This window comes from Astatotilapia calliptera, chromosome 13 (assembly GCF_900246225.1).
Source record: "Astatotilapia calliptera chromosome 13, fAstCal1.2, whole genome shotgun sequence".
NCBI lineage: Eukaryota > Metazoa > Chordata > Actinopteri > Cichliformes > Cichlidae > Astatotilapia > Astatotilapia calliptera.
Window position 1 is genome coordinate 26,790,809 of NC_039314.1, and position 12,913 is coordinate 26,803,721.

Sequence of the window (12,913 nt, forward strand, 5' to 3'; positions counted from 1 at the left end):
TAGCACTTAGGTGGGGAGTAGGATTCCTCTTTTAATACTCTTAATACACTAAAATCGAGCATACAGGCCAGTGAATATTTTAAAGTCAAGTGAGCTAATGCAAATAGATAAGATGACTGCACAGCCAGCCACTATCAGCAGATTGGTAAAGCCTCCAGATACTGTACATCTGCAAGCCGCTTTGAAACCCTACTCCACACCTCCTTTTTTATGCTGTATTTGACTCAATCACTGACAAATGTGTTGGTACTGGTGCCTGTTCAGTGCTCCACAGGTTTCTTTCTGCTGCTCTTACTCTGCTTTATGCTTCCCGCATGCATATTTACAAGGGCAGTTAGGGAGATGAAATATGTACTTAACTTTCTGACTGTTGAACAATATTTTTATTTCAGTCTTTAAAAATACCCTTGCTATATTGCTCAAGGTTGATATTTGTTATGATAAACATAGTGGCTAAACTCAAATACGTTGCATATATTAAACATAAAAAGAGACCTTTGATTTGGATCTTAATACACAATCTCTCTGCTTGTCTGTTAACTCCCCTACACAATAACTTGCGCAACCAAACTTGACACACAGGTACATCTTAGGCTTCTGAGGATCGGCTATCTAACAACATTGTGCTGCCTAGCAACCACCTATGAATTGATTAAATGGTATATTTGTAATGTTTATGCATGTATAACAACTTGATAAAAGTGCTGCCATTTTAATTGCATGAGTATCTAATTTATAGCCACAAAACATTATCAGTTATGATAACTGATGATGCCATCACTTTGCCTGGCACCCACCTAATAGACTAAAACGACTTTTCCATAGTAGGGCTTATGAATGTAGTAGCACACATATTTTTTAGACAGAGAATGGTTGGCAAATTATCAAAATTATCAATTAATCATAGATATTTAATTATGCATATTCACTTTTTCTGGATATTAGCAAACAGTCACTCTGTTCAGTGTTATCTTCAATACTGATCCCTTTGTTTTGTTGCTTTTCTCAGTGTGATTAAGTTATCAGTTTGCCAGAAACACAAACAAACCACTGTTGTAGTATTTCCATGAACTAGTTTTTATAATTAAAAGGCCCCAATTGCTGGTTTGAGTGAACAATTTATTCTTCTTTGGCTTTGTAGAAAAAGATTCCCAAAAATGTGCACCACATTGAGGCCTTCCTCATCATTACTGCCTGAAGTCTGTGTCAAACATGAGTTCCAAAGTTTCCACTTACTGTTTTCAGCTGCTATAGGTTTGAGTATCTATCAGGGTCTCTGTGTTATAAAGTAGTTTCCCGGTGATGGACTGTTTCTTTCAGTTAATATGAACCATAGTTCCACTGCCCTGCAGCCTTGATGAAGATTAAGTGAGAAAAGTTCCTCAGCTGCTCTTTTCCATCTTCTTTTCCTTCTGTACTTTCTGTATACTCATTTCCTCCTCCCCCCCCCCCCCCCCCCCCCCCCTTTCGGTGCACCCCTTTCTATTTTTCTCCTTTTCCTTTTACCTTCCTGTATTGATTAGCTAAGCACTTTCTTTTATTCCACGTTTTAACAAGCAGCCCTTGGTTCAGGGTTAGGGAAATCAAAGGCAGCCCACTGCTGTCACAGCTCTTAAGCTTGTCCCCAGAGGGCCACCGGAGTCCCTTCATAATGACTGGATTGTAGCACTGGAGTCCTTGGAGCCCTCTTTATGTCATTCCTGTTCTTCTCATTTTTTTACTCCTCCCTCCCAGTCCTTCCTCTCACTCTCACTCTCTTCTCTGGTAATTGCAGTTCTGACTAGCCGGTTGACCCCTGACCTTCAAACAATTACATTCTATCATGTGTTTGTGCTGTGATGTGTGGGTTGTTTCAGTGTTTATTGTCTGAGTTTTGGAGAATTCCCTTCTGTAGTATTTTTTCTGACCCATTCTCCCTGCTGTATTTCCTGTAGCTGCAGTTTCTGTTAGGACCAAGTCTGCTCCAGCAGCACTCACCGTACTGTTTCAAAGCTTTGTTATATCGCAATAGAAACATCAGTTCTTCTTATGTTATAGTCATTTAAATCCGTAAGTGAAATATACTGAGGCATCTCTTTTATTCTAAATCATTGTTCGGTGTATATGAATTCGATCTTTTTCCTGAATCCTTCATCTTTTTCTTTTTTAACTTGAGGTATGTCTGAAACTCATTTGAAAATTCTCGTAAAAATTTTCTGTAATTTTTGAAATGTTTGTTTGAGTGAACTCCAACAATAAATGCACAACTATTTTGACAGCGCTATGTGTGCTTGTGGCACACCCCCACAGTGTATTATTGCAGCTTTGTAGAATAGTTTGCTAATGTTAACAACATAGCACTCCACCCTTCTTGTTCAAAACACCAATAACATGGCATTGGCCAAAATGCTGATGTTAAGGCTTTAAAATGAGCCGAAAACTAGTTGGTGATGTCACTGTAGCTATGTCCATTTTGTTGAAGTTAAATTCACTGATTCTGTTGTGAAAAACAGAATCTGTTTTATTATTATTATTATTATTATTATTATTATTATTACAACAGCTGCAGTATATTAAACTAAAACCACTAACCTCAGTAGAGCTGTTTCCTACATCAAAACTATGAACGGGCTTAAAAAAACTATGTAGCAATAAATAATTCAACATGCAAAGCACACAGGAGCACTTTCCATTCCATAAATAGCATATACTGTGGTGACTCATGTAATCGCTCTTTTTCAATGTAAATTTCACTAACAATGTCTAATCTTTCAGGAGTGCAGTACTTACCATTACAGTATCTGACATTGATTTGTCTTAAGCCCTTTTTGGATGGGATTATTGTTCCCTGGGGGCCTCATGTGATTGAGAAATTACCCGTCCCACTATCTCTGTAGGTTCTCAGTCATCCAGATCATGGTAGTTTTGAGATCTTGAGAAATAAAAGAAGGAAACTGGACTTCCTATATTAGTCCTGTGTTAGAATCCCTTTATTAGAAGTACAGTTACTATTTATTTTCTATCACTCCTGCTCCAACCAGCTGTTTCATATGTTAGTTTCGCAGATTCAGTTCATTTCAATTCAATATAGCGCCAAATCACAAGAACAGTCACCTCAAGGCACTTTATATTGTAAGGTAGACCCTACAATAATACACAATACATATGAAGAACAACCCCACAATCATATGACCCCGTATGAGTAAGCACTGTGGCAACAGTGGGAAGGAAAAACTCCCTTTTAACAGGAAGAAACCTCCGACAGAACCAGGCTCAGGGAGGGGCGGGGCCATCTGCTGCAACCGATTGGGGTGAGAGAAGGAAGACAGGATAAAGACATGCTGTGGAAGAGAGCCAGAGATTTATAAGAAGTATGATTCAAAGCAGAGAGGTCTATTAACACATAGTGCATGAGAAAGGTGACTGACTGACATAGTATTTATAAAGTGTGTTTTACTCAGATGTACTGTCATCACTAGTCAACAACTAGACCTAAAGTCAACCTAAAGGCTGTTGGGCCTGTTCACAGTAAGGACACTGTCATTTATGTTATCCATCTCATTTCCTTTGACAGTTTGCTCCTCTCCATGCTGTACAGAAGCAGAAAACCTAGATTTGTACCAAAAGGTTTCCCAACTTTCCTTTTTAATGACAAAGCATCACTTTAAAACACACACAAAGATGTTCATTCAGAACATCTTTCCTACAAAAAATATAGGAAAAAAGGCAACATCCCCAAGATGTGACATTGTCTTGGTGAATGAGGCTAAAATTGTCACAGGACATTTGTCTTTGATGCGATTTTATTGACATGGCTTTTATTGCTAAGGATTGATATTGAAAATGACTTACTACAGGTCTCCATAAAATAATTACATCATGTAAAGAATGGTAGCAGGATAACAACATGGTTATACAAATAGTTTAGGGCACTTTCTTATATGCATCAGTTCTGTGTTTAAAAAATGCTGCAAGTTACACCATGGCAAACTGCCAAACGATAAGTGTGCACAGGTCTTTGCTGCCAAAATCTAAATGCCAGTATTGCTGTACACCACTCTGCAGTTTTTACTTAAAGCATATAAAACCTGTCAAGAGACACAGTTAAGTTTGCTTTGAAGAAACCAGCAAAAACAGTAGCTTGAAAACGACCATAGAATTATCTCCTCTGTATCTCAGTAAGAGTTGCACAAATATAGTGCATTTCTTGTCACTATTGAAATGAATTAAGTTATACTTAAATTGTCCAAATTATACTTGTCTGATGGTAATTTGCTCATTCTATGTATGTGCACATTAAGCTTGCATTATGTGTTTGTCCTCGTGTTAGATTCTCGTTTGTGGCTCTGCAGTGGTGTGTGCTGGGATGAAAAGGGTGTGGTCTAAACATCTTATTGATTATAGTTGTTTAACGACTGCAGTTGTTGTAAATTGAAATGATGGTAGTTGGCTGGAGCTGGTATGGGACTCATGAGTGCGGGAGAGAAAAATTAAGAGCAGTTTAAACTTACTGCATTAAGTGCAGCGATCATAATTTGTCCACTGTGCAAGTTTGTGTTTGTTTTGTTGCATTTGTTTTTCAGTGTACAGGATGTTTATCCATTGTTTGACAGTAAATGTGTGCTTTTTTTTTGTTTGTTTTTTGTTTTGTTCTTTTACCTTGTTGCAGTATGTGTGTACACTCATAATAACTCTTTATATTGTCAGGGGGGAATGATGTAAACTGCTGCAGTAGAAGCCTGAATGCAAAGCCAGGCTCTTTTCTCCCTGATGCCTGTATTAATGCTGTGTCCCACTGGACCAAAATCAGCTTTTCTGCAGCTTTTTCACTGTCAGGCCATTTTACCTGCTGCACAAGTGCTGGTAAACCTCTTAAGCTCATTCTGCCCCATTTCTTTCCCTCTTCCCTCCCAAGTAGTCTCAAAGGATTCACCAAAGACAAAGACGCAGCCTCTTTGACTATTAGGGCCATTTAAAGGTATCCCCATGTTGAACATGGCTGAAATACAGTGCCGTTATTTTGATGCGTCCCATCAGTATTTATTTTATAATTTACAACCCCAGTTAGCTGCAGTGGTTTAATGTTTTTAAATTCATTTTTCACAGTCTACTGTGTGCTACTACTCAGTGCTACTAAGTACATAAGTGGTTTTGCCTGTACCTCTTTTATATTATCTTAAAGTTTCATGAGAGAAAGTGTAAGATTTTGACACCTTTGAAAGACAATTAGTACAAAATGAAAGACTTTTCGCCTCTTAACGTAAAAATGAAAAAGAATAAGAAAGTGCGGGTCTGTCTAGGATGATTTCTTATTAAACTACTGATGCACATTTAAAGACATCTAAAGTTTAATTGTTAAGAATTTATCAGATTCTAAAGTTAGCTTTTAATTTCAAGAGAAACTCTGAGGGCAACATGTCCTCATAGTAATTAGATGTCATAGTCTCTCCTCGGATATCTTTTTTTTTGTTCCAATACACTTAATATCAAAAGCATACGCTGTCCTTATAAACATAATTTACTTTACAGTTGGAAGAAGTGATATTTCTTCATGAATGACACATTTGTTATTTATATAATATGGTTTGATCTTCATCTACATGTGAGTCACACTTTTATGCACAAACTCACTCAACAAATAAACAAAAACACAGGTCTCAGATGTTCTAGTTAAGGAGGTAAGACAATGTTTTAGTTGAGCTCCTATAAAGAAACACATACTGATAAAGTACGCTCTTCTCAAGAGGATTGGTTGGTATGAACTATGCCTTGTTCACAACAACTTTCTTAGGGCCTTAATATAATCATTATGTAATATCCTGGAGGTTTGAAAATGCAAAGAAAGCTATTCTAAAGACATAGGGGTTCATTAATCCACAATAAGACAAACAGTTTACAAATGGAAGAAATGTTGGGCTGTTGCTATTCTGTATACGGGTGAAGCTCTGTGGATGGTGAAGGAGAATTTGAAGTTTTTGGCAAAAATGCACAAAGTTCCTTTAAGAAAAGAGACACTGCCAAAAACTGACTGAGAAGCATGGTGGATGCAGCATCATGGAATAGTTGTTTGGCTGTCTTGCAATCACTGTGGGATCAAAGAATTAGAAATGACATTAGGACATGTTGCAGAAGAACATCTGGGCAGCAGTTCCTTAAGCTTATGAGCGCATTCTGTAGGTGATCTAATTAACCTTCCTGCCTTCTTGGGACCTTTTTGTGCCACTGCTATGTGTTAAATGGCTGCCATTTCCACTGTGTTCAGTGGAATATAACCAAACTTGCCACAGGATAGTTTTTACCTGTCAATGTTAATATTCCAGTGTGAATTCCTTAAATCAGCCTAAAATGGCTGAGCAGCAGAAATCCCCACACCCATCACCCTGGGGACCATTTTCTGCCCATTGACTTCCATTATAAACGCTATTTTTCAACCCCAAATTATCATCATATGATTTTATTTTTTCTTCTTTTCTTGGATGTCAATGAAGACTCAGGGCCTTGAAGTTTTAATTTTTAAATTGCAAAAAAAATGCAAAAAAAATAATGGCAGGTCAAAATGTATGTTGGTGCCAATCTTTGGTCCATCTAAAGGCCTACTTATAATGACAATCACATATTACTTCAACTGGTTTTTTGTGGAAATATTTAGTTTCGTTTTTTGGTTTTTGGGGCTTATAACACAGGGCGCTCATGTAATAACACTGGGATTTGAAGGGTTAAAACAACGAAAATATAATTAAAACTTTACATGAATATTTCAGGGAGAAGTAGTTTTACAAGGTTGGCTAATTTAAAGTGGAATAAAATATGGATATATGGTCTTTTTATGGCGTGGCTGAGAATGGTCCCTAGGGTGATGGGTGTGAGTTTTTTAAAGGATGGCAGGAGGGTTAAACAATAAACCAAACCAAAGTAAATATTCAACAGAGTGCTTGAGAGAGAACTAAATTTAAGTTTTGGAAACTCCAAAGCAAGTCACTAACTTTTACCTAATTTAGACGTCTGTGGAAATGCCTGCTGTGTGCCATCAAGACATCAGTTGATGATGTGGAAGTGTCAGAAGCAATTTTAGGCTAAATCTAATGAAGGCTATTGCTGTTAAAAGAGGACCTAAAGGTTTCAAGGCTACAATTTGCATTTGTTCAGTAAAACCATTAAAAAAAGCTTTTTATTTATGTTAATGTCAAAATAGCAGCAAATACAAACACATTACGTGTTGAGGTGTTGAAAAAAACTCCTTTGTGAAAAGGTTTTTAATTGGCAGTCATCTTAGTGGGACTTTGACAAATCAATTGTTGTTTGGTCTGCTGCTGTGCAACTTTTCAGTTCTCCATTCTTGTATTTTCTTAACCAAGAATGCTCACTTTCTTAAATGTAACCATATTTTAAATGAGTGGATAAGACATTGGGAAACACCATTAGTAACAGTCATACTGGTTGAGCTTGGAAGAAACTGACAGGTAATCAGTTTTCCTGTGAAGCAGACCTCCTAATTGAATTTATTCCATTTAATTACTAAATGGATCAAAGCTCTAAGATGGTCATTACAATTCTTAGACTTTACTCTTAGTTTTCTACGAAACAATAGCAGTGATTTTGCTCAGTGCACTGGCACACCAATACTTGCTCTAAGATGATGACTACTACTTTTCCCCAGTACTTCTGTACTGGTTGTGCTGCTGGCATGAAATCATAAGTGAAAACAAACAAACCACCAACCAGTAGCCGTCAGTAAATTTGTGCTGTTGAGAGTTTTACTTTTGTACACCAATATTCCTTTTGTTTTTTAAATTATCCTCATTAACCGCTCGTCTTTGGTTGACTTGGTCATTTGGTCATTTATCTTAGAGCATTGATCCATATGAGGAGTCTTTGTGCCTTCTAACTGTAACTGAAATATCAGCTTTTTGTTGTCCCTGCAGGACAGGAAAGTGAATGGAAAATCAATTATTTTTGTAATAAATAATCCTCTTAACATGATGGATTTGAGACATAGACTGCAGTGGCTTTTCAAGAGTTTTCATATCTGAGAGCCAAAACTGTACTCTGAAGCCAGAAGGCACATCTTACATAGACACAGAAAAACACACAGTAAACTCACACAACTGTTCATAAACACGGATTGTATTGAGTTACAGAGTGAGGGATGAGATGAGGTGAGAGGTGAGGATGGCTTTCATGCTGTTAGGAATATGTGTGGGTGTGTATGCTGATGAAACGAGTGGAAATATAGATAATACATCTTTTAATATTGCAAAAACAGTACAAAAATGTGGCTCATTTAAACATGCACAAACTAGATGAAGTTTTTGGCCACTTTAAAAAGGGCATATCATATTTTTTTAACTTTATGAGCCTTAATTATTATAGCAGACATTGGAAACATAGTAAATTGGAAGCTTGGGTTTCCACAAGTAATAAAGAAACATTGTTTGATAATCAGCCAGGATGTTGTATTCACTAATATGGAATTGTGCTTTTCTTTACTGAAATATAGAATAATCTGTTAAAGTTAAACCAGTTAATATCTGCATGGTTGAAGACAAGCGGAAAAATCAATTACCAATAATTACAATAAATACACAGTGTGCATTGACTGAGTCGACATGTTTTATATCTGTGGCTTTGAACACCAGAGTGTCACACACTGCACCAGCATCCCAGAACAGAGAACATGATGGATGATGCAGCCAGTTGATTTAGTGGAGCTATAGCATGCAGTAGGTTTGTCAAATTTCAATTGTTGAACAAAGTGCTGCAGAATACCGAAGAACACAAAAGGCCAGAAGCTTTTAGTCACAGGCTAATCTTATAATAACCTGCAACCCATACGGTGGTGCATCACATTGTATTCTTTGTGTTTGTGTCATGTTTGAATGTAAAAGGCAGGAATAAAACCAATGGTTTTTTGTAAGAGGTCTGAATGCTGGCCTTGGATAAAGAAAGATGTTTAACAGATACTGTTTTAGTTTCCAGTGTTCTGTAAAAGGAGCAATAAAAAAGCAGTGCAGTGACTTGTGTCGATTTTAGTCTGTGTTGTTCTTACATTTGCAGGAAGAAGTTTTGTTGGAAAAAGTTCCAATCACAAATGGGAGGAGAAGAAAATCAGCATTTTAACTGCTGTTCAAAGGTCATATAGAGGCAAAAAGTCAAACTTGTACATTTTGCACTAACCTCTTGCACTCTCTTTCCCTTTCTTGTCTTGTCTCAGATTGCTTTCTCTCAGCACAACAGCATCATGGACCTGGTGCAGTTCTTCGTTACCTTCTTCAGGTAAGTTTTTTTTATTTTTATTGTTATATTTACTTATTTACTGACTCTTTCATGCCGAGCACCTTGTAGGGCTTTTGCTGCTCAGTGGTTCAGCTCCCAGAAGATCTTTGCTCAACTGAGCTCTAACCTGAAGTCACAAAGTTACAGTAGGAGGCAGCAGCCTCAGGAAAGACACTTCACCCTCAGCAGCTGTGTTACCTTCTGCAGGAGAAGTGTGGGTTGCTAAGAAAGAGCATGGATGCACAATTGATTGAAACATAATTTTATCTTGAAGAAAACCTGCAGGATTAATAAGATGAAGGGTTTTGTTTGTATAATGTATAAAGTTGCTGTGCTTGCTCTTAAAAGAATCATTTCGAAATCTTAATACTTAAAAAATTTAGGTTTCATGAAACAAAAAACTTAAAAAAGTATCCAAATGAGTTGCTTTGACCTGCAAATCAGCTAATTAGTGGGCTCCCAATCTTTGAAAAACCAGTGCATTATTAATAAGCTCATAAGAATTTTATAGTTGTTTTTCATACCTTCTCACTCACTTGAATTGAAGAAAATATATGAATTTCATATCTAAACTCAAAATGCTGAAACCTAAGAATCCAGTGAAATTAACTATGAGTTTTTCCTTACTATATTTGTTATGTTTCTCTTATTATAATAAAGCCATCATAGCAAGTGAGGAAACTTTCACTAAAAGATTAATTTATATAGTAATATTTATGACATACTTGCCCTTGGTATACTTTTTATTGCATACGTGTAAGAAGACTATAAGTGTACACTATTTGTGTCCAGATGGTTGATTCTTCATAGTCTTTAATCATCTCTGGGTTGTTAAAAAACACATTATAAATACAATAATAGTGGTTATAACAATGACGATAAACAGCTAAATAAAACACGAAGAAATGAATGTAGGTTTGTTAACAGCTCACGTACCTTGTAGTTCACTAGTGCACATGCATGTCTTTTTAAAGTAACCGGTCATCAACAGCCATCAAGTTGAGAATCACAGCTTCTGGGATATTACCGAGCACTTCCATTCAGTGCAATTCTTTCCTTCTAAAATTAAGTTTTTCAAGGCTAAGTGTAAAAAGAGTGACCAGAGCCACAGAAATAACTCGTCATTTCCTTTTCTAGTTGCATTATAGTCTTTCATGTGGGAGAGTATTAAAGATTTCCCACTACCAAATTACCAGTACTTGGATGACAAGCTTTGATCCAACTGTGTAAAACAGACTTTCTGGCAACTCTCTAGAGGGTAGGCCTAAGAGGAATCATCTTTTGTATTGCTTAATTTATTTTATATTTTCCACTAAGTTCCAGGAAATCCTAAGAACCTGGAAATCAATTTACTCCCCAGACGCAGCAAAAATATGTTCGCCTCTCAGAATGCCACTTAATGCACAGATGAGGTTTTACCATGTTTAACTATATACCTTGATGATATTTGACATGTGTTTGTTCAGACAGTTTGAACTGAAACAAATGCAAACATACATATAAATAAAGTGTATATGTAGGCGATCGTGGCTCAAGTGTTGGGTGTTCGTCTTGTTCGGCCCCTCTGGCCATCACCGCCTACTGGTGATGGCCAGAGGGGCCGATGGCGCGATATGGCAGCCTCGCTTCTGTCAGTCTGCCCCAGGGCAGCTGTGGCTACAACTGTAGCTTGCCTTCACCAGTGTATGAATGTGAGAGTGGTATTGTAAAGCGCTTTGAGGGGTCCCAAAAAGCGCTATATAAATGCAATCCATTATTATTATTATTATTATTATTATTATTATGAGAAAAAAACAGAATTTATATAATTCTAATGAGTTTGGGAATCAATATTTGATATGATCACCTTTATTTTTCAACATCGCCTGAAATCTTTTTGGCAAATTTTCATAATTCCATTAATTCTGACAAGATCCCCAACACTACTGCCTCAAATGCAACCCCAAACCATGACAGAGCCTCCTCTACATGCTTTACAAATGGTTGTCATAATCAGTGCTGTACCTCTCTCCTGACCTACTCCAGGAACCAAAATTTTCTGATTTGGATTAATCACTCCATCAGATCTGTTGCCACTGATCTTCATTCCAGGTCTTGTGTAGTTTGCCATACCCCACTTTTTTCCTCTCCATTTCTCTTCCTTATGAACTTCTTGACAGCCACGTTTCCACTGAGATTTTGGCAAACAGTAGATGGATCAACCAGGTGCCAAGGACCAGGTGCATCGCTTAGGCCCTGTGTCACATCTTTGCTGGATTTGTTTTCCAATTTCTTAAGGACAAGACTTTCTGATGTTATTCATCTGCTGTAGTTTTTTTGTCCTCCACTTATCTGGTTTCCTCAAAATTTTTAATGGCACACTGCACATATGCTGCCTGTTGTGGTGAGATTGGGTGCCAAATGTTCATCTAAAAGCTCTTTGGAATCATCTTCCTGGTGCAGAAATACGATTTATAGCTGTAAAACTATGTTTCCCCTGTTACTTGTAATTTTTGGTTTTCTGGAATTAGTTTTTTTGTTGCTTGTTAGACTACCTGCCTCACTCTAATAATAGTTCATTGTCCATTTCTTCATTCTGTCTGCAAGTCTGCATTTGGCTCCACATTATCCACACATTATGATAACTATCCGGTCGTTAAGTGATGACGTGACGAATCCTACTTCCGGGCCTAAAGTAGTCTGTGTTTAATATGGCTTTTGTGTTGTTAACATGTTTAATGTTTTGTATTTTCTTCTATTTAATCTCAAAAAACTCCTAAAACAGTCAGTGATCACTGTTGACCTCCCTCGGCTTTTATTACTGCTAATCATTTATTTAAGCTCAGTTTTTAAAACCTTAGGATGTAACTACAGCCCAGCCCATGCAGCAGTATATGAATGACTAACCTCATATTGTGGATGGATTATCTCAGTTGTTCTCCTGGCTGAAGTTTGGTCCTTTTACAGCATCCTGCCATGCGATTACATTTGTTCCTGACCACCGAGAACACTCACGCTAACTTTTATCGAGTGGAAAAAAAGTTAGCTTGTGTATATTATGCTAACATAGCTGTGTTGCTAGCGGTCACGTAGCACATCATTATATACCAGCTAGCAAAACTTCAGTAACCCTACAAACGTCACTGCTGTTTAGTTTTCTGTCTTCATTTACGTTGGAAGTGATAACAGAGCTGTACGTTTTAATTTGTTTCCAAAACCCCGCAGTCAGGACATGCTATATTGTATTTATTTATTTTTTTATTTTTTTATTTTTTTGTGTCCCGTTTGGATCTTTAGCCATCAGAATTGTTGTCTTGAGGCCAAGAAAGATGCCAAGCGGATTTATTTTACCAAGTGGATCATCATGGCCTTGCCATATTGGTCCATTTGATTGACCTTTATTATAATTATGAATTTATTTTATTTTCAGTTGCTACAAACGGGACAGACATGACTGGGGGATAGGACAGGGAGAAAGAATGAAAGAAAGAGAGGGAGAGAAAGAAAACCAAAGGGGAGAAGAGACGGTGAGAAGGGGGGGAAGAAAGAAAAAAACAAACAAAACACCTGGATCACCTGTATGGAGAAAAAAAACAGAAGAGAAAGCAAACAATAAAGAGCAACATAATAAAAAAAACATCACCATCACAATAAACTAGCTAGCAGTAGATACTAAATAATA

The 12,913-nt window shown here is 37.1% G+C and overlaps 1 protein-coding gene across 6 annotated transcripts in view; it reads left to right on the forward strand.

Moving 5' to 3' along the window:
• atrnl1a (attractin-like 1a) overlaps nucleotides 1–12,913 on the forward strand; it is a 331,746-nt gene that overhangs the window by 185,097 nt on the left and 133,736 nt on the right. For all 6 annotated transcript variants that reach the window (XM_026189698.1, XM_026189697.1, XM_026189695.1 and 3 more), the window contains one exon: nucleotides 9,191–9,252. In XM_026189698.1, the coding sequence (XP_026045483.1) occupies nucleotides 9,191–9,252 (62 nt within the window). The remainder of the gene's footprint in view (nucleotides 1–9,190; nucleotides 9,253–12,913) is intronic.